Below are 22,033 nucleotides of genomic sequence, written 5' to 3' on the forward strand. Positions count from 1 at the left end.
CGCGGTTAGCTAGTCGCCATGGGAGTGCGTAATCATGACAGGGGACTTCCAGATTCTGATTATAAGCCCTCCACCCGCAGACCCCTACATCCACAGCCCAGGGTTATGGGGAAGAGGCACTTGTCCCCATAAACATGGGAACAATGTGCTGTGGGGTGTTGAGGGCATGCGGCCTGGTATGATTCGGGGGGGGGGGGCACTCGCTCTTCCCCTCCCTTTCCCAACCTGCTGGGCAACATGCTCAGATAAAGGTCTGGTATGCATTTTGGGGAACCCCAAACCATCTTTTTTATATTGGCGTGGAGTTCCCCTCCAAATCCATACCAGACCTGAAGCCCAAACCTTTTTTTTTCCAGAATTTTTTTGCCGGTAATTCTTTCTTTTTTTACATTAAGCTGTCAGTGGGGAACCCCGCAGACAGCTGATGACTCATCATTTGTTAAAGCGGGGTTCCACCCTAAAGTGGAACTTCCGCTGATCGGAACCCTCCCCCCCTCCGGTGTCACAATTGCAACCTTTTAGGGGGGAGGGGGGTGCAGATACCTGTCAAAGACAGGTATTTACACCCACTTCTGGGCATAGACTCCCACGGGAGTCTATGCCTCTTCCTGTCCCTGCACGCTGTCTGCTGGGACACACACGGGTCCCAGAGACAGCGCGGACAATTCCTATTGCGCTGCGCGACTCGCGCATGCGCAGTAGGGAACCAGGAAGTGAAGCCGCAGTGCTTCACTTCCCGATTCCCTCACCTAGAATGGTGACGGCAGCAGCCGAGAGCCGAGCGATCGATCAGCCTTGGCTGCCGGCATCACTGGACCCCGGGACAGGTGAGTGTCCATTTATTAAAAGTCAGCAGCTGCAGTATTTGTAGCCGCTGGCTTTTAATATTTTTTTCCATAGTGCAATCCCGCTTTAAGGACGTGGAGGTCGGCATTCCGGCCTGCTCCTTAGCAAGCGGCTATATACAGTGTGTTATAAGAGAAAAACAAAAATGACGCAAAATGCATGAATACTGCATGCAAAACGCATCAAAGCCTCAGCAAAAACGCACAACAAAACATGCCTGAAAACTGCATCAATCGCAACCGCAAAGATGTGAACCTAGACTGAATCCTATGGTAACCTTTAAGGGTTAAAGAACATTAATTTACATGGAAACATCACTGATTTTATTGGAAAAAATATATTAGCATCCAACACTGTGCTATTGAATCAGATTTGAATAAATTACCACAAAAGGCAAATCATTTTATTGCTGTGAGATTTTTTTCCCCGCATTTCCTTTAATGACCATAAAATTATTTTATTCAAGCCAATTTCCCAATTGGCCCAGTGTCAGCAATAATTACATTTTAATTAAACAATACTGTAATCGTCCAACATGTACAGTATTGAGAAAAAATAACCTTTTTGCCCTTACCTTTTAAATTCAGGTTAGTGTCTTATAAAGTTTGGAACGATCATGAGATGTGTTGTTAATTTTTATGACATCACTAACGCACACCTAATTACTGTATCTTAGCAGTAATTAACAAACTATTTATCCTTTTAGTAGTCAGATTACCCCCCCGCATCCCTACCAACAGTGACTCACTTTAATGTAATGCTGGCCACACACGTATAGATTTTCTAATCGTTAGTGGGATCAAATCTCTGTAAGTTTTAAACCACGATTAAATAAAAAAAAGATTCAAAAGGAGCAGGATTTCTGGAATGTGCACATTTTGGGACAGTGGATGTGGTTTTCTTTTGGAAATTCCATGCATTTTAAAATTTAATGTTTAAAGCAAGTGAAATTTTCGAGTGACATTCACCCAATGTAAATATATAGATTATAGCCATACCTGGAATTCTTCAATTACCTTTAATTGCAACGGAAAAAAAACAAAACAAAAACAAAAAACATTTAGACCAGGACCTATCACACTGAAAAGTTTGTGTTCATGTAGTCACCTACATTATTGTAACCTGGCTCTGCACAGTAGTTCACACTCATGATGGCCTCTTTAAGAATGAATGGGGTTGCTGCTCGCATGCACACTACAAGGACATATTCAATGAGCCGGCAGGGCCATATATTGAAGATTGGTGGATCAATGAGGAAGATATGTATAGTGCTGAGGGGTCAGATGGAAATTGATAAAGGGACAACTGTATCTATAGTACAGTTGCCCTTAAAATGCCACAGGAAGTGAAAAGAAATTTTGGCAAAATTAGGGAAATGCCCTTTGTCACACGAGCAAGTGTTCCTATTAACCACTTGATCTCCAGAAGGCTTTACCCCCTTCATGGCCAGGACATTTTTTTGCTATTCAGCACTGTGCTACTTTGACTGGCAATTACCCGGTTATGCAACACTGTACGCAAATTAAATTTTCATAATTTTTTTCACTCCAATAGAGCTTTCTTTTGGTGGTGTTTGATCGCCACTAGGTTTTTTCTTTTTTTTATATAAACAAAAAAAGACTGAAAATAAAAAAAATAAAAAAACAAACAACATATCATATAAAAAAAAAAAAAAATCTAAAATTATTCATAATTTTAGGCCAAAGTATATTCTGCTACATGTCTTTGGTAAAAATAAAAATCTTAATAAGTGCATATTAATTAGTTTGTGAGGAAGTTCTAGCATCTACAAACAATGGTGTATATATACACTAGCTTTTGATCGGAAAATGCGATCGTGTGTATGCGCCATTGGATTTTTTCTGGCCAAATTTCGGGCAGCAAAAGATTGAGAGCATGTTCTCAATTTTTCAGTCGGAGAAAGTCCCTATCCGAAAATGCGTTCGTGTGTATGCAATTCCGACGCGCAAAAACTCACGCATGCTCAGATTCAACTACGAGACGGAAGCTATAGGCTACTGGGTATTGATCTTCCTTTTTCTAGCCCTGTTGTACGTCACCGTGTTCTTGACGGTCGGAATTTGGTGTGACCGTGTGTATGAAAGACAGCTTGAGCGAAATTCCGTCAGGAAAACCTTCAGAGATTTTTCCGACCAAAATTCCGATTGTGTGTACGGGGCATAAGTAACAATGATCACCAGGACAAATAGAGGGGCAAATCTCCTCAGCAGGGCCACAAATAATAAAAACCTGGCAAATGGTCTAACCCTTTCCTACTCAATCCAAAACAAAAAAAAAAAAATTTTGGCTTTAGATATACCTTACACAATGTTATCTACAGAGAAGGAAGGGTGTTCCAAAATGGTATTGCCCAGATATCACTAATTAGACACAAATCGCACTTAGTGACATTTTATAACTTAGCCCCAATTGTGCGATCTTCAGGTAACAACCATGAGGCAATTTGTAGGGATAAAATTTTGTCTCAGGAAATCCACCATTTCAAACGGATTGTTCACTATAAAGACTCATGTTTTTCTTTTAGTAAAACCGATCTTGTCCTGAAAATGTATATATTGAACCGCCTCTGTAATTTTCCACTGAACTAACCATTTCCTTGAATGTCTACACTGCCACAGTAACATAAATCATACATTACGTATGTGCATTTTTTCAAACTGATTCAATAATGCCTGGTATGGTCATTTGTTAATGTGCAATTTTCTCTGGCAGAGAAAGAAGTTACAGTTTATGATATGAAGAAATAGTAAAAAAAAGTATAGTTAAAAAAAAAAAAAAAAAAAACACTGCTTATGGGGTAATATAATAAAATAATACTGTATGATATAACCGTATAAAAGGCTGCTGGGTTGGAAATGTTTGCAATATTCCCTATTATTATTACCAGTGAAGAAAAATGCTGAACTGTAAGTCTAGACGCACTTGTATGCTTCATAACCGTTTATGCTATGGTGTCAAAAGGTAATTTTTATACACAATAAGATTGATTAACTACAGGAAAAAACTACTGTGCATTTTGCAAGTGGAGTTGCTCAAATGTTTAGTGAATGAGGTAAAGCTTCACTTTACAATGAATACCCAATCACAAGCAAGGTAAAAAAAAAAAAAAAAAACATATTTGCAGGCACATGATTGGATGATGCAAGTCAGCAGAGCTCCCCCTCCTTTACTAAGCTCTGGAGCAACTGCACTTGCAAAAGGGCAGTCTATTGCCTTTACTAAATCAACCCCACTGAGTACTTTATTATTACGTTTTGTCTTTCTTATTGTATTTAGCTGGAGTAATTGTTTCTTGGATACCTTTTGCTTCTCTCTCTCTGCCACATGTAAGCGGGCATTAGTCATGTGTTCCTGGTACAGCTGCTGCAGGCGATCCATTTCTTGTGAAACCATCTGCCATAGCTCCAAGGCATATTCTTTTTCCTAAAATAAAAAAAAATAAAAAAATGAAACCACAGTTTAAGTTTTCTTTCACTTTCAAGCAATACATCAGTTTACAGCATCCTTCATAAAACACTAGTGCATAAAGCTTCTATAACCAAGCCTCCTAGGAATTCTACTGCTCGGCCCACTTTAAAATACTATGTCATTAACCATAAAAAGGGACAAACAAGAGAACACTGCAGCGATTTCCTAAACCATTACGCTGTAAGTTACCTGCTATGATCTTGCCTTCAGGCAGGGGGCACTGTTGCTCCAATTATTTCCACTGAAAGCTTTGTCAGAGGTTGAAGGACTGAGCAGTATTTTTGCTGTACCTTGTGTACTCCAGATAGAATTTCTATTCTAACACCATATATGAAGAGCTAATTTAATAGGTCACAGATGTTTCGTGAGTTAGTGTACATCTGTGTAGTTTAAGAAAGCTGTGCCAGCAAAGCTAAAATAGCTCTTACCAAAGTAATAAAGAAGCTTTATTTCTTTGATTTTTTTTTTTTAAGCTTATCCTGGTTTGGCTTTGTTGGGAAAAAGGAAAATACTCATAGGTGCGATAGCATCAGGGCCGTGAATTCAATTAATGGTGGAAGGGATGGGGGAGGGGGATGGAAAAAATGCAAAAGGTTTCCAGCTTACTTGATTAGCAAGTTGCAGTTGATCCTGCAGATTTTTAATCAATCCTTGTTCTGAAAATGTCTCGCTAGCCAGGGCGGCATCAGTCGGGAGAGATTCCAGCTGCTTCTCCAGGGATTCTTTTAATTGTTGGTGAAGCCTATGAGAAATATAAGCAAATCTCTTGAGCTTCTTGCATACTATAACCTCCTCCCACCCCATCAACTTTACAAGCAGTGTTTTGTAGCTGTCTGTGCTACAGAACCTCTAATTAACTTCCCACAGTTACAGGATCTAAAAGGGAATTACACAATAACATTATTCACATTATCAGCCTTATCTGATGTTATGTACAGTGTGTTATGATGGCTTCATTAGAGCAAGACTCATGAAAATCTAGCGACTCTCGAAAGTTGGCAGGGAGGATGTTAGCAGTTACAACGCCAATTATAAAAGCTCTCTTGCCAACTAGAAAGATCCCATATCTCTATGGCTTCTAGAAATGGGAAACAGAGACAATATTGTGTAAGCTGTACACATAATAACAAAGATGAAATAAAAACAAATGAGCTGGTTGGTTTAGCGACGCCAAACAAATCTACAGAATGGTTTTTAAGGGGTTTGACATTTTTGATACTGTGGGTGGTGGAAAGTAGAAATTCAGTGGAAAAAAAGCCAAGTTAAAGGCAACATGCTGAAGCCCAGCTTTAAAATGAATATATAGTTGTTTTACATAGTTACATAGTTAGTAAGGTTGAATAAAGACACCAGTCCATCCAGTTCAACCTGAGTGAGTGTCTACAATTGTCCCTATCCCTGTACATTGCACACTCACACCAGTCCCTACCCTCAAGGAGCCCACAATCCAAGGTCCCCATTCATATACTAGGGCCAATTTTGGCCAGAAGCCAATTAACCTACCTGCATGTCTTTGGAGTGTGGGAGGAAACCGGAGTACCCGGAGGAAACCCACACAGGCACAGGGAGAACATGCAAACTCCAGGAAGGTAGTGTCGTGGTTGGGATTTGAACCAGCGACCCTTTTTACTGCTAGGTGAGAGTGCTAACCACTACACCACTGTGCCGCTATACATCACTATATATTTATATTTATATTTATTATGACGCAGAATTAAAAGAATAAAAATGTATTTATTTTTGCAGGTTAAAGCCAAGACAATTTTTACCTTAATGTATCCCCTGCTTTAAGGTAAAAAATGCCCCAGTAATTGTATTGGCCCCTCACCTCCCTATATACTTACCTGAGACCTATCTCGATTCAGCGCTGTACCTGTCTACATTGGTGCTGGTTTGTGTTCCTCTCCTCACAAGGCACAGAGGCAGCAGCAGTGGCCACTGGCTCCTGCTGCTGTCAATCAGATCCTATAAGGAGGGAGCAGGGGGAGAAGTTGAGTCAGACTGTGTTGAGCCTGCAGGTGTGCCCCATAGTGAGCAACTTACTATAGGAGCACACACCAAGGAGGAGCTGAGTGTGCCAGCCCAGAAGAGAAGGTTAGGAGCCGCTCGGTGCAATACCATGTAATGTTATTATTTTAATTTAAAAAATGTCCTTCACAACCACTTTATTATAAATGTTATGTAATCTTTTATCCAGCCAGTAGGTGATACTCTAGGCTCCTTTTCACATGTTTTCCAGTGTTGCAGGAATTCAATTTGCAGAGAGAAACAGTTAAAAGCTGATTATTTATTTACAGAAATGAAGGATTTACTGAAATTCTTCATCCCTTAGACAGCTCTGACTGCAGTTTCAATCACAGAAAGCATTAAAAGGGGAACATGACTGAAATATTTAAATACATTAGGGGTGTGAATAAGGTTTAGGAAGGCAGTATAAAGATCAAGAACATGAAATCAAAACTAGCAGGAGGAAAGGTAAAAACCCTAGAAAGTATAATTTTACTAACACACACACACACACACACACACACACACACACACACACACTATTCCAAAAAAGTATTGGGATGCCTGTCTTTACACGCAATGAACTTTAATGGCATCCCAGTCTTAGTCCGTAGGGCTCAATATTGAGTTGGCCCACCCTTCGCAGCTATAACAGCTTCAACTCTTCTGGGAAGGCTGTCCACAAGGTTCAGGAGTGTGTCTATGGGAATGTTTGACCATTCTTCTAGAAGCGCATTTGTAAGGCCAGGCACCGATGTTGGATAAGAAGGCCTGGCTTGTGGGCTCTAATTTATCCCAATATGTGATCTATCAGGTTGAGGTCAGTACTCTGTGCAGGCCAGTCAAGTTCCCCCTCCCCAAACTCGATCATCCACATTATATTGCCGAAAGTATTGGGCCACCCCTCCAAATTGGTGGAGGGAGGGTTATGGTGTGGAGTTGTTTTTCAGGGGTTGTGCTTGGCATTTTAGTTCCTCTGAAAGGAAATCTTAAGATGTCAGTATACCAAGACATTCTGGACAATTTCACGCTCCCAACTTTGTGGATGGCCCCTTCCTGTTCCAACATGACTGTGCACCAGTGTACAAAGCAAAGTCCATAAAGACATGGATGAGCAAGTTTGGGGTGGAGGAAATTAACTGGCCTGCACACAGTCCTGGCCTCAACCTGATACAACACCTTTGTAATGAATTTGAGTGGAGACTGCAAGCCAGGCCTTCTCGTCTAACATTAGTGCCTGACCTCACAAATGCACTTCTGAAGCTGCAAAGGGTGGGCAAACTCAATATTGAGCCCTATGGACTAAGTATGGACTAAGACTGGGATGGGTGTAAAGGCAGGCATCCAATATGTTTGGCAATATAGGGTGTGTGTACATACACACACACACACACAGTATATCCGCCGTCCCAACTGCCGAGTGTTCTGTGCGCTCTGAAGATCAGTCTTTCACTCCAGTACTGACTGCACTCAAACCGCCAGGGCTGAAATCAGGGGGGGCAGTCTATACACACGTAGGGGACCCTGGAGTCCCGTGCTGCTTGGTTTGCTACAGCTTACTTGTTTGGCCAGCAGTAGCAGGGGTCCCATGACCCATGGTGGAGCACAGGTCAGGCAAACTGAGGGAAGAGCCACAGCTTGCATCCCTAAGCCAGGATCGGAGCTCAGTTGGTCAGTGGCGGTGAAGAGGAAGGGGGGAGCTTTCGTGTTCCGGCCTGCCTACTGAATGTATAGGTTCTACATTGCTGCTGCAAAATTCCTATACCTGTGAGATGAGCTGATGCTTATGGGCTGTCTCATTGCTGCATTGCCCCTCGCTGTATGTCAGGGTTATAGGCTGGTGGCTGGTCAGTCTGCTGCGATGGATTAGTGAGGGCTCCGCTTCCTCATTATTTACAACGAAGGTCTCTGACAGGCTGTGCACAGCCCTTTATTGGTTGAATCTGAGATGGACTATGGTAATCAAAGAGCTATCACTCAGGCTTAACCAATAAGGTAAACCAAACCAACCAAAGGCAGTCAAACAGAGGCTAAGGCTGTGAATAACGAGGAGCCCTTAATAATCTGTTGCAGCAGAACTAGTGAAAGGGACTCAGGAAGTGCTAAATGCCATTGGTTAGGGGGAGTAAATTACTTGCCTTGCCCCGGGAGCTGACAACCCACACTACGCCACTGCAGGCGTAAGGAATTCCTATTGTCCCGGACATGCAGTTACGGGCACCTGACTTTTTTAGATGGCTCCTAGATTCAGAGCAAATATGTCAAGCCCTGTAAGTATATAGGTTATAAACATACACACACAGCATATGCCATATATATACACTGCAACAACCTGACATGAGTAGCCGAAACATGCAAAGTTAGGTATGAATATTGTACCGTATTCAATTATGAAAGTGAATGTAAATCCAATTCATGAAATTTGACTTGGGCACATACAGTTGTGCTCATAAAAGTTTACATACTCTGGCAGAATTTATGATTTCTTTGCCATTTTCCAGAGAATATGAATAACACAAAAACATTTTTTTCATGGTTAGTGTTTGGCTGAAGACATTTATTATCAATCAACTGTGTTTGCTCCTTTTAAACCATAATCACAACAGAAACTACCCAAATGACCCTGATCAAAAGTTTACATACCCTGGTGATTTTGGCCTGATAACATGCACACAAGTTGACACAAAGGGGTTTGAATGGTTATTAAAAGGTAACCATATTCACTGGTGATTTGTTTGCTTATATTTAGTGTGTGTGTGCGCGTATAAAAGGGAAATGAGTTTCTGGACTCCTGACAGACCCTTGCATCTTCCATCCAGTGCTGCACTGACATTTCTGGATTCTGAGTCAAGAGGAAAGCAAAAGAATTGTCAAAGGATCTGCAGGAAAAGGTAGTTGAACTGTATAAAACAGGAAAGGGATATAAAAAGATATCCAAGGACTTGAGAATGGCAATCAGCAGTGTTCAAACTCTAATCAAGAAGTGGAAAATGAGGGGTTCTGTTGAAACCAAACCACGTTCAGGTAGACCAACTAAAATTTCAGCCACAACCACCAGAAAAATTGTTTGGGATGCAAAGAAAAACCCAGAAATAGCTTCAGGTGCAATACAGGACTCTCTGAAAACACGTGGTGTGGCTGTTTCAAGATGCACAATAAGGAGTCACTTGAAGAAAGATGGGCTGCATGGTCGAGTTGCCAGAAGAAAGCCATTACTACGCAAATGCCACAAAGTATCCCTCTTATATTACGCCAAACAGCACAGACAAGCCTCAAACCTTCTGGCACAAAGTCATTTGGAGTGATGAGACCAAAATTGAGCTTTTTGGCCACAATCATAAAACACTACATTTGGAGAGGAGTCAACAAGGCCTGTGATGAAAGGTACACCATTCCAACTGTGAAACACAGAGGTGGATCGCTGATGTTTAGGGGATGTGTGAGCCACAAAGGGCACAGGAAATGAGGTAAAAATTGATGGCCACATGAATGCAGTATGTTATCAAAAAATACTGTAGGAAAATTTGCATTCATCAGCCAGGAATCTGCGCATGGGACGTACATAGACATTCCAACATAACAATGATCCAAAACACAAGGCCAAGTCGACCTGTCATTAGCTACAGCAGAATAAAAAGAAGTTCTGGAGTGGCCATCTCAGTCTCCTGACCTCAACATCATTGAGTCACTCTGGGGAGATCTCAAACATGCAGTTTATGCAAGACAGACCAAGAATTTACAGGAACTGGAGGCTTTTTGCCAAGAGGAATGGGCAGCTTTACCATCTGAGAAGATAAAGAGCCTCATCTACAAATACCACAAAAGACTTCAGGCTGTCATTGATGTTAAAGGGGGGCAATACACGGTATTAAGAACTGGGGTATGTAAACTTTTGATCAGGGTCATTTGGATATTTTCTGATGTGATTATGATTTAAAAAGAGTACCGTATATATTCGAGTATAAACCGACCCGAATATAAGTCAAGGCACAAAAAATTGGGAAAATGTATTGAATCGAGTATAAGGCTAGGGTGAGAAATGCAGCAGCTACTGTAAGTAGAAAAGAGGGTCAACATCTGTCCATCTGCAGCCTCACCGTGCCATCTGCATGCCTCATGTACCTGATCTCCAGAACACCGGCACTGTGACATGCATTCTAGTTGGCGGCAAAAAAAGCCCCGCCTCCTCCTCATCCGTGACGGAACACGGATTCATTTTCCTAGCAGTGAGTCAGTGTACCGCCTATCGTGGACAAGGAGAAGGCGGGGCTTTGTTACAGTAGAAGGCCGCTGATTAGACCACATGTCACAGCGCCGGGAGATCAGGTACATGAGGCTGCAGATGGACACAGTGAGGCAGGGAGTCTCGAATATAAGCTGAGGGGGCTTTTTCAGCACAAAAAAATGTGCTGAAAAATTTGGCTTATACTCACGTTTATACGGTAAACACAGTTGATTGATAATAAATGGCTTCAGCCAAGCACTAACCATGAGTGAAAGAATTTTTTGTGTTATCATTCATATTCTCTGAAAAATGGCCAAGAAATCAAATTCTGCCAGGGTATGTAAACTTATAAGCACAACTGTATATCTGTAGTGTTTACTTATCTCTCTCCAAAGCCCTAATTCCCGTGTCTTTCTGTTCTTCTGTTGTCAGCATGATAACTTCTGACAAGTTCTCAGACAATGAAGTTAAAGCAGCTGAAAATTTGTGTTGGGGTGGTGGGTGCTATAAATAGATTAGCAGATAGCTTGTCTATTCACAGCACAGCTCTGCAAGTATCTTTGTTCCTTTGCTTATGTAGAGGCAGGGGGGGCGCCTTTCCTCCAATTAGCTGTCACACAGTGTATGTCCGGACTCGCCTCCCACTACTGGAACAAGAAAACATGATGTGCACTTTCTAAAGAATATAGCAAGCTGAAGACAGCAGATATACATGTAAAACTTATGTGGGGAGATGTGTTTAATCTCTGTGTATCATCTGAGGCTATTCACTTTACTGAGAGGGGTTATATCCACTTTAAAGAAATGTGAACTAGCTGTTAGAAACATTAGAAGACATACTGTAGGGCTTCACCTATAAAACTAGAATATACCTTTCAGATGGACTGACCCCTAAACAGCTTAAGTGGACTGAAAAATTCCCATTTCACGTATGCAAGATGTGTTAATGCTAGCATGTAGCAAGACATTATTATTATAAATAATCTTAATCATGAAAATAATAACTTCAGTTTCCCAGATACCAAACTAGATAGATCATATGGCCTCAGGCTACCAATCATTCCTTCAGATCTATAAATCATTAGTTTTAGGTGTTTAAGGCTTGAACTTATTGGGATTTTTATTGATGTCTGTATCCCTTTTAGGGACATACATTTTTACTTTCTGTTCTGGTGCCAATGGTAAAAAAAAAGAGTGAGGTTATATAAACTTTTACACTTGACAACACAAAAAGTTTTGAGTGCAAATCTCCCAATAGACACTATTCAGGCGATAAAGGTCAAATGTGGGATTTCCCCTACTTCCTATCACCTGTTATAGCAAAAGGCCAGGAAATGAGGGGAAACCTTCTCAATGGGGACATGGACAACGATGAAAGCCTGACTGGGGTTCTAACCCTTCCCTGCTTTACCCAGCACTATGGAAAAGAATTGGCTAGGATTTTATTTTAACTATTAAATGGAAATTCCCACCTACATCCCATCCCCCCTCTCCCTGAACACCCTCCTCTGGAATAATCCATCCCTGGCCCAATTTTCCTCACTCCCGGACTCCCTGACCCATATAGTTGAGCAAATTATAAGATCAAACCTATAGCGACTATTGTGGAGGAAGTTCACCTTCTCTTTAATAACCTTTCTGAAAAGTACAACATCCCTGTCCAGTATCAATACCTGCAGATTGCACATGCTTTCAGATTTCAACTACCACAGGGTCACATCAACCTAGTCCAATCAGCCCTCAAAGCTCTACTCTAGGAAAACTGCCTTTTGACGCCGACCCCCACTTTATACCAACTCCTCTTTACACTCACCACCCCGAGTGCTCCGATCTTAAGCAAGACTGGCTGGTGGATATCTGGACATCGATCAGGATGATGGGGAGGAGACTTGGGACAGACCATTCAAACAACTTGTATCCATCAAGATCGTTTTATACAATTCAAAATTGTGATCCACGCATACTTCATGCCACACTGGCTCCATAAGCTTAACCCAGCAATCCCTCCCTCCTGCTGGCGTTGTGACTACCCAGAGGGAGATGTCTCTCATATTTTTTGGTTGTGCCCAGCTATCTCTCACTGCTGGCATGAAATTGTGGGCAATATCAATGCTGTTGCACAAACCTCCTTTAATTCCTCACCCAAAATCTGCTTATTTGGCCTGGTCAATGATCTGGTGTCTATGAAAGCAGAATGGACACGCTTCATCTTGTTATTATTCTATGCCAGAAAAGCTATAACACTGCACTGGAAAAAGCCTTCCCCTCCTTTCTCCCTTTTCAGGAAGCTAGTTGGTGAACTCCACTCTGCCTCTACACCTTGATACCTACAATAATAGAGGTTGCCCAAAAAAATAACTAACTAAGGTATAGGCACATTGGCTTGGAGAGCCTTCTACTGCTACTATGCCTCCCAGTTGAGCACCCCTTGACAAATCATGGTGTTAATTGTTAGTTACCTTCAATTCTTTTCTTCGAACATTAACTTCTTGCCCCATGTATATGACCTCAACATATATATGATACAAGTACATTTTCTATGTTTTCATCCGCTCATACGCATTAACTTGTTTGAGTGAGTCAAAAACTACCACTGTTAGACTTTTTGTTTATCTCAGTTTATTGCGTCTTCTTGCTGGGTGCCCTAACCCTGCGTGGGCTTGGACTATCAACTTTTGTATATATGTAAAAAGCACATTTAAAAGAATGTTAAATACATTTAAAAAAAAAAAAAAAAAAAAAAAAAAAAAAAAAAGAAATTCCTACTTTTATGGGCTTCGGGGATGCTCAAAGAGGGCAATGCCCTTACCAGACACCATTACTTTCAGAATCCAGAGTTGGCCACCATGAAAAATATCTAAATAAGATGCAAGCGAAGAACCCACATGGAATTAGGAAACATTGTGAGTTTATAGACATGCCAAGATTGTCCATTAAGAGCCAGTCCAAGTAGCACACTATTAAAGCTTTCGAGAGTATACATCATAAGGCCCTATACCAAATATCAAAACAACAAGAGAGGGCGTGCCGACCCAGTGCAGCATCATAACTCAATTTTTATTAAAAAAAGTAAAACAAGTGGATACTCACAAACACGTGTTTTACACAAGCATGTCTAAAGATACAGACAGGGACCGCCTCCAGTACACCATTCTCGGATGATGGCATTTGAAGACCTCTAAATGTCCATAAATGGCCAATGCGTTAGCCATGGCTAATGGCTCATGTTTCATAAGTTTGGTTTTGAAGAAAAGGGCCTGACCCTCGAAGCACATTAGCTGTTTATGGATGTTTAGAGGTGGCAGCGTGTGTTCCGTACCCCTATGATGAAACGTGTAGGTTGGAGCCAGAATACGCGCCACTGCGCATGTGCCAACTAGCCATGGCCATCTTGCTTATGGGAAGGATAGAAGTTTTTACCAATCTACATGCCTGTATATACCATACATTTTGTAAGTGTAAATCTCTCTAATAAATCTTGCTGGTTTTAATCGATTAACACTATGGAGAATGCTTTCCTCTATGAATATAATGAGCACATGGAGTTTCTATATCCCATACATGCTGGGTATTTTTGCAAAACACATTGCCCTGCAACAATTTCAATGAATTAATCAGACGTCTTGTTGAACCACCAAACATCAAAAAAATGCCTTTCTGACCTCTCTTCATTGAGGGTCATTACAGTCTGGTAACCGCCCATCTTGCTTTCACTGTGGTCATACACTGGGAGTTTTAAGTTTAATTCCTTCTGACATACACTTTTTGGTCAACAGGATCACCAGACACTTGGCACTTGGGATCTTTTTTTTTTTTTTTTTTTGCTTCACTTTTTCATTGGATGGGACTTATAATCATTTTGTGTTCACTTTTGGCACTATTTTACTTTTAGCACGGACTTTCTTATATTGTACAGTATTTACTGTATGTATCTATCAAGCACTGTTTTTATGATTGATTGTGTATACCGTATGCTTTGTATTAGAGCATTGTGACAGCTGCTACTTATCGGGTATTAGGCATCCAGCACAGTTTCTCTCTTTTTAAATTAGATAGCCATTAGATATACTCAGACCATGAAAGTACGGGGTGAATAGTCATAGCAGGCCCCCATGTGACAAATCTCTGCTTGAATGGTCTATTTCCAAACACTTGGGGGAGGGGGGCTAAACCAATGCAAATGCTGACAGAAAGTAACAGCAACCTCCCCTACTATGTAACTCTGAGGCTCGGTTCACACAGGGGCGACTTGTCCAGGCGACTTCGCCGCCTGACAAGTCGCGCTCCGTTCTGTACTACGGAACCGTTCTAATAGGAGCGACTCAAGTCGCTCCGACTTAGAAAAAAGGTTCCTGTACTACTTTTGCGGCGACTTCGGGCGACTTGCATTGACTTCTATACAGAAGTCGTTTTGCAAGTCGCCGCTGATCGTGTGCAGGTCGCGGCGCTGCAAGTCGTGCCGCCCGCTGTGTGAACCGAGCCTGAAGAAAGTAGAGGTACACTTTAAACATATTTTTAAGAAATAGATCAGGAACAAAACACGTCACTCGTGTAAAATCTTTTGTATTAGAGAAGGGGAACGATGCATAAATGTTGACGCGTTTCAGCTCCGGTGGGCTGTAGTCATATTATGTTTAATGTTTGTGCATTGTTACCTTCATCTGGATGGATTTGGAGTAATAAAGAAGAATTTACACAGGTGATATGCCTTGTTGCCAATCGTTTTCTGGAAGATAGTTTTGGCAGTGTATACTGTTGTCGGAGCACAGTAAATGTAATTCTTACCAGTTTGCAAGGTAAAAGGGTAGTAGCGCCACATTTTCATCTTATAAACACTTAAAACATACCCTTTTGAAAATACACTAACATCCATGGCTTCTGGAAAAACCTTGTTTGTCGTCCCTGTCCTCCTGTTGTACAACATTATGTGCACAACACAAAAAAAGTTGCAAAAAAAGGCAAAATGTGTAATGGAAGTCACAATAACCAAACAAATAATTTTTTTGAAGTTAGACTGTCTGTTGTATTTCAAACCACGTTCTCTTTTTTTATGCATCTTTATTTGGACAGAGAACTTAGTGACTTCCAGTTCCATTTAACATTGCCGAATAAATTCAATTAGTTTACCCAACAGAAGCAGTCCTCTTTTTTATGTTTTATCTTTGTTACACTCAACTAAAACGGTTGCCAAGAAACACAGCAGTGAACTTCTGATCAATAGCTAGAGAGTGTCATCATTTTAACAATCTGGGGGTCTATGATAGTTAGCATAATCTTTATAAATCCAATAACTGAAAGCTAGAATTTGGTTGTTATATAAATCATATTACTTCTCTCTGAACCATTTATTTCTGAATAAGCCCTTTAATACACAGCTGCTGTATCCCAATGTAAGGTCACATTGCAGTATCTAAATTCTACCCTGCGCACTTGTGGGTGACAAGAAGCGGACAATCAAAACTTGACAGCCTAGTACATAATAAAATAAAGATCAAAAAAAGGTGAGGACTACAGTCGATTGGGAAATACATTTATGATCCTTTAATATCAAGCAGATATAGTAGCTACTGTATATCATTTGTGAACTAAAAATTACAGGAGTACGATCTAAGATGATTTGTGCATTTCAGTGAAATAAACTAGTAAGAGAGACAGTCTCTACGCTATACAAAATAATGTTATTAGTCCAAAAGACATATAAAGCAGGAATTCAATGTGAACAATGCATTGTAAATGTGTTGTGTCTCATAACACTGTCCACACAAACAAAACAACAAACATCAGCTATCGTCATCATAAAAGACCAATTTTATAATTATTACAACTGTCGCAAAAAAAAAAAAAAAAAATTTGCTAGTACTGGATAAGCTAACATGTAATGAAAACAAATACATTTACAGTACATAATTCATTTTCAATGGATGCCACAAGATCTAGACTTCAAGCTAAAGTGCTCTTTGATGTCACCAAGGTAGGGAGCATTACAGTACACGGTGTAGTCGGACAATTTGTACACATATTTTCTTACTATTGTTCTCTTTGATGCTACAATAGTACAATACTACCAGTGCTTGTTGCAGAAGGGCAAAGCTGCCAGAGAGCGCATGTAGGGTAAGCATCAGGGGTCGGGTATACCCTTTTTGGAGACACTGTGGGGTGGGTTTACTAAAACTGGTGCACTCAGAATCTAATGCAGCTGTGCATGGTAGCCAATCAGTTTCTAAAGTCAAAGTCTCACCGATTGGAACGGTGTCATTGCTGGCATTAGGCTGCAACTTGTCATGCGATTTTACCTGTCAAAATGCATGACAAATCGCTTCAATGTGAACGAGGGCTAAAACCCGGATGCTGATTGGTTTCTGTGCAGAGTTGTAACAGATTTTGCACTCTTGTTTTAGTAAATAAAAACCTGTCACCTTATCCTGCATGGGTATGATGACTGTGCCTCTTTAATCCCTTGCCGCCCACCCGTCAAATGGAGGGATGGTGTGCCTCTTGTTCTAGGTGGACGTCATATAACGGCGCTGTGTTGCTAGGACACGGCATGACCCCGACCTTTATAAAGAGCCACGCCCACATCTCTTTAACAATGTGATCGGCTGTGTCCAAATCACAGCCGATCACATGTAAACGCTGGTAATCGCCTCTCATTGGCTCACACTGACAGTGTTTGTGGCGAGGAAAGCCGTTCAGCGGAATCTCCTTGCAGGGGACAATCATCAGTGCCCTGATTATAATAAAGCACCACCAGTGCCAGAAATAAATGCCCATTAGTGATGCCAGTCAGTGATGGCTATCAGTGCTGCCCAACAATGCCCATCATTGCTGCCCATCAGTGTCACTTGTGTCCACCAGTGTCGCCTATTAGTGCCCATAGGTGCGCATATTAGTACCTCTTCATTAGTGTCACCTAATCAGTGCCCATCAGAGCAACCTATCAGTGCCGTCCCATCAGCACACATCAGTAAAGGAGAAAAATTAATTTTTTACAAATCTAAGAATTTTTTTTTTTTTAATTTTCCCAGCAGCGATTAAATACCACCAAAAGAATGCTCTATTTGTGTGAAGAAAATGATAAAAATTTCACATGGTTACAGTGTAGCATGGCCGCGCAATTGTCAAAGAGTGATAGTGCTGAAAGCTGAAAATTGGCCTGGGCAGGAAGGTGAAAGTGCTCTGTAGGCAAGTGGTTAAATAGAACATAGCCTAGATATACAGTGCATTGAAAAGTATTCACACCCCTTGAAATTTTCCACATTTTGTCATGTTACAATCAAAAACGTAAATATATTTGATTGGGACTTTATGTGATAGACCAACACAAAAAACAAACAAAAGAAAGTTACAGCGCACACATGCAAAAAAGACATTTACCTCCTGCAAGGCTATTTAAAACAACTAGACATTTTCCAAAAACATTATCAAAAAATATGGGGATTTGGTGACACCATATTGCTATATGGTGCTTAAGCCCACTTACTGCAACAAAGTACCCCATGATTAGTGGATCCTACGCTAGCCATAGACTGGGAGATCCTGCTTCTCTGAACCATGGGAGCCATACACTCTATATGGGAGACCAACACAAAAGTGGCACATAATTGTGAAGCGGAAGGAAAATGAGAAACTATTTTAAATTTTTTTTACAAAAAAGAAATATGTGAAAAGTGTGGCGAGCATTTGTATTCAGCCCCCTTTAGGCTGGATTTGCACCAATGCATTTTTAGTGCTTTTTGCATTTTGCAGATTTGCACTACAGTCCATTTAACATGGTTTCCTATGGAACACGTTCTGTAGTGCAAATCTGAAAAATGCAGAAAGCACTAAAAATGCATAGGTGTGAATCAAGCCTTACTCTGATACCCCTAACTAAATCTATAAAATCTAGTGGAATCAATTGCCTTCAGAAATCAGCTAATTAGTAAGTAGAGTCCACCTGTGTATAATTTTATCTCAGTATAAATATGACTGTTCTGTGAAGCCCTCAGGAGTTTGTTAGAGAACATTAGTGAACAAATAGCATCAGGAACATGACAGACAGCTCAGGGATAAAGTTGTGGAGAAGTTTAAAGCAGTGTTAGGTTATAAAAAAATAATAATAATAATAACTCAAGCTTTAAGCATCTCACGGTTCAATCCATCATCTGAAAATGGAAAGAGTATGGCACAACTGCAAACCTACCAACACATGGCCGTCCCATGGTAACTCTGGAGGAGCTGCAGAGATCCACAGCTCAAGTGGGAGAATCTGTCCACAGGACAACTATTAGTCATGCACTTCACAAATCTGACCTTTATGGAAGAGTGGCAAGAATAAAGCGATTGTTGAAATAAAGCCATAAGAAATCACGTTTGCAGTTTGTGAGAAGCCATGTGGGGGACACAGCAAACATGTGGAAGAAGATGCTCTGGTCAGATGAAACCAAAAATTTAAATTTTCAGCCTAAAAGCAAAACGACATGTGTGAAGGAAACCTAACACTTCACATCACCCTGAACACACCATCCCCACCGTGAACCATGGTGGTGGCAGCATCATGTTGTGGGGATGCTTTTCTTCATCAGGGACAGGGAAGCTGGTCAGAGTTGATGGGAAGATGGATGAAGCCAAATACAAGGTAATCTTAGAAGAAAATCTGTTAAAGTCTGCAAAAGACTTGAGATCGGGGCGGAGGTTCACCTTCCAGCAGGACAACAACCCTAAACACACAGCCTGAGCTACAATGGAATGGTTCAGATCAAAGCATACTTGTGTGTTAGAATGGCCCAGGCAAAGTCCAGACCTAAATCCAATTGAGAAACTGTGGCAAGACTTGAAAAGTGCTGTTCACAGACGCTCTACATCCAATCTGACAGAGCTTTAGCTATTTTGCAAAGAAGAATGAGCAAAATGTCACTCTCTAGATGTGCAAAGCTGGTAGAGACATCCCCAAAAAGACTTGCAGCTGTAATTGCTGCGAAAGGTGGTTCTACAAACTATTGACTCAGGGGGGCTGAATACAAATGCATGCCACACTGTTCACATATTTGTAAAAAAAATAAAACTATTTATCATTTTCCTTCCACTTCATAATTATGTGTCACTTTGTGTTGGTCTATCACATAAAATACATTTATGTTTTTGGTTGTAACATGACAAAATGTGGAAAAATTCAAGGGGTGTGAATACTTTTTCAAGGCACTGTATTTTTTCATGTTAAATGCATTTCTGTTAAACTACATGTGCATATCATAGAAAATACTTAAAGTATATATTACTAGTATATGTATTTATTACTTGTATTAGTACTCTCCCTGACAATAAAAGTGTTAAAAAAAAGGGGGGGGGGGGTGTAAGAAAAACAAATCATTAAATGGTTGAATGACCAGCTTTACCCTATGACCTGACAGTGTAAAATCCCCTCAGAGTCTCAGAGATCGGCACCCTGCAGCCTATTCCCCTAGGACTTGCCAGAACAGTGCATTGAACAGAGGGATCACTAAAGAAGAAAAAGACAGAGGATTTTGCTCTTACTGCCTTCAACAGACTCAGCTGGCATCTTTATCCAATTATGTTTCTCTCCAGCAGACCTTAAGAGACTGCTAAGGCAGAGATATTTGAATGGACAGCTAATCTGGCCAGGACTGGTCAGCACAACACATTTATCACAAGAGCTGACTGATGCTAAAAGTAGTCTCCAAGAACTCCAAATTTTTCTTCATGCAGGTACCTATTGTAACGATTGTTGTCAAAGTGCATGCACCTACGAGGTGTGCCGTGAAAAAGCCTTTGCTGCTAAAAAAGAGCACGTGAGCAAGACTGCAGTTTGCCATTGAACATAAAGGCAAATACCAGACCTTCTGCAAAGATTTACTATGGACTGATGAATTAAAGCCCAACTCCAGAAAAAGTAAAGGTCTTTCCTTGAAGTGGGGCTGTGGCTGCACTGCAGGGGTTAGGTGCTTATTTATATCTAGGGCAGTGGTCATCAACCCTGTCCTCAGGGCCCACTAACAGGCCAGGTTTGCAAGATAACTGAAATAAATCACAGGTGATATACTTTGCTGCTCAGTGATTGCAATATTCTAGTCTGCATCTCCCCAAGGTAATACATAAAACCTGGCCTGTCAGCGGGGCCCCGAGTACAGGGTTGATGACCACTGATCTAGGGGACAGTAAAAACACTTATACTTACCTAATCCCTGCAAACCGCACTCCCCTACATTAAAACAGTGGACTGTCCCTTAGTGTAAGTGCAAGAGAGGAGTTTTACTTTTCCCAAGGATGGGCTTTAAATATAAGAAGTAACAATAACAGTACACTTTTGGTGCAAAGTGAAGACACCATTTCAGGAGAACCATCTCATATCAATTCTGAAGCATGGTACTAGTAATGTTATGGTTTGGGGTTCCGTTGCGGATTTAGGGCCTGGTCAGCTTGCAAAACCTGAGTCAACTATGAATTCTGTATTACCTAAAAGGAGGCTTGAATAGAAGATGAGGCCATCTGACCAAAGGTTGGATACAGATAACAACCAGACATGGATCTTTCAATATGATAATGATATGAAGCGCGATATCAAATCCACCAAGGAGTGGATCGAAATGGAGGGTTACTGGCTGCCCTGGGTTAATTTAATTCCATTCAAATGTTGTGGAAAGATTTCAAACAGTAAGTTCATGCAGGGAAACCTGAGGCATCTAGCAATTAATGGCATTTTGCATTGAAGAGTGCTCAAAACAACCAAAAAGTTGAAGTCAGAGGCTAGTAGGTAGTTCTGCGAACCATCCACAAGAAGTAGATGCTAAAGCAGACAATACCAGCTTCAGGGGTAAAGGGTGGATGGTTGCTGAATACATAATTAAAATGGAAAATTTTCCTTGTGTTTTTTTCGATTGTATCATCTTTATATGCAGGCACCGTTTGAATGAAGATGTTTCCATACAGTAAATTTCCTTGGGGTCTGCTGGTTTTCTCACGTAACAGTATATTGAGGGAAGAAAAAAGTTTTCACGGATGTTTGAGAAATGTTCCTTTTGAGTGGCATGGATATCATGTTTTTACATGACTTTCAGGGACGTTTTCATGGTTTAAAAAGACCCTGTCTTGGAGGGATTGTGGAAAATAGGGGAACGCGGCACACATTTGGTGGGAATGCCCAAAGATTAGAGAGTTATGGAGAGAAATACTTGATTTTATAAAATTAATAACAGGAATTCAGATATCAGAAAACCCTTGGACATGTCTCTTTCACGGTACAGATACCCCAACCCAAAAGTATAAAGATTCCCTTATAGGCTATCTAACTCGGCAAAGAGTTTGATCCCAAAGAACTGGAAACAGGTAGAAGCACCAAAATTGAGGGAATGGCTAGAAAGAGTTGAAGATATGTACAGAATGGAGGGATGGGCAGCAGATGAGGAGAGCGAGAAAAAGAAGCCCCGAAAGAAATGGTAAAAATGGAGACAGTTTAAACGAAGAAATAGA

General features: G+C 40.9%; 1 protein-coding gene across 1 annotated transcript in view; it reads right to left on the reverse strand.

Annotated features, from left to right (window-relative positions):
* The window catches only part of SCLT1 (sodium channel and clathrin linker 1), a 250,067-nt gene that overhangs the window by 151,288 nt on the left and 76,746 nt on the right, over positions 1 to 22,033 (reverse strand). The window contains 2 exon segments of the mRNA XM_077476898.1: positions 4,168 to 4,290; positions 4,942 to 5,077. Of these exon segments, the coding sequence (XP_077333024.1) occupies positions 4,168 to 4,290; positions 4,942 to 5,077 (259 nt within the window).

This window comes from Lithobates pipiens, unplaced genomic scaffold (genome assembly GCF_037356315.1).
Source record: "Lithobates pipiens isolate NorthernLeopardFrog02 unplaced genomic scaffold, aLitPip1_a1.2 Scaffold_13, whole genome shotgun sequence".
Lineage (NCBI taxonomy): Eukaryota > Metazoa > Chordata > Amphibia > Anura > Ranidae > Lithobates > Lithobates pipiens.